The 216-nt window shown below is 69.4% G+C and overlaps 1 protein-coding gene across 1 annotated transcript in view; it reads right to left on the bottom strand.

Annotated features, from left to right (window-relative positions):
• Positions 1 to 216, bottom strand: part of DAGLA (diacylglycerol lipase, alpha) — a gene marked incomplete at both ends in the record, with an annotated part of 23,772 nt that overhangs the window by 4,340 nt on the left and 19,216 nt on the right. The window contains one exon of the mRNA XM_014544543.1: positions 38 to 167. Within this exon, the coding sequence (XP_014400029.1) occupies positions 38 to 167 (130 nt within the window). The remainder of the gene's footprint in view (positions 1 to 37; positions 168 to 216) is intronic.

Below are 216 nucleotides of genomic sequence, written 5' to 3'. Positions count from 1 at the left end.
CGCTGAGGGTGAGGGTCCCGCCCGGCGCCCGGCTCACCTTGTTGAGCCCCTCCATGACCACGTAGGGGAGGTGCTCGTGCAGCATGGCCGGGGAGATGATCACCTCGTTGAAGGCCTTGTTGTCGCCCCAGATGGCGAAGTATGTGGGCTCCTCCTGCTCGCAGCAGCTGAGGGGCACGGGGCCGGGGAGACGCTGAGGGGGGCAGGGGCCTGGCC

The sequence above is a fragment of the Myotis brandtii genome, unplaced genomic scaffold (assembly GCF_000412655.1).
Source record: "Myotis brandtii unplaced genomic scaffold, ASM41265v1 scaffold369, whole genome shotgun sequence".
Classification (NCBI taxonomy): domain Eukaryota; kingdom Metazoa; phylum Chordata; class Mammalia; order Chiroptera; family Vespertilionidae; genus Myotis; species Myotis brandtii.
Note: the sequence above shows the minus strand (reverse complement) of the source record. Positions and strands in the feature narration are given on the sequence as shown.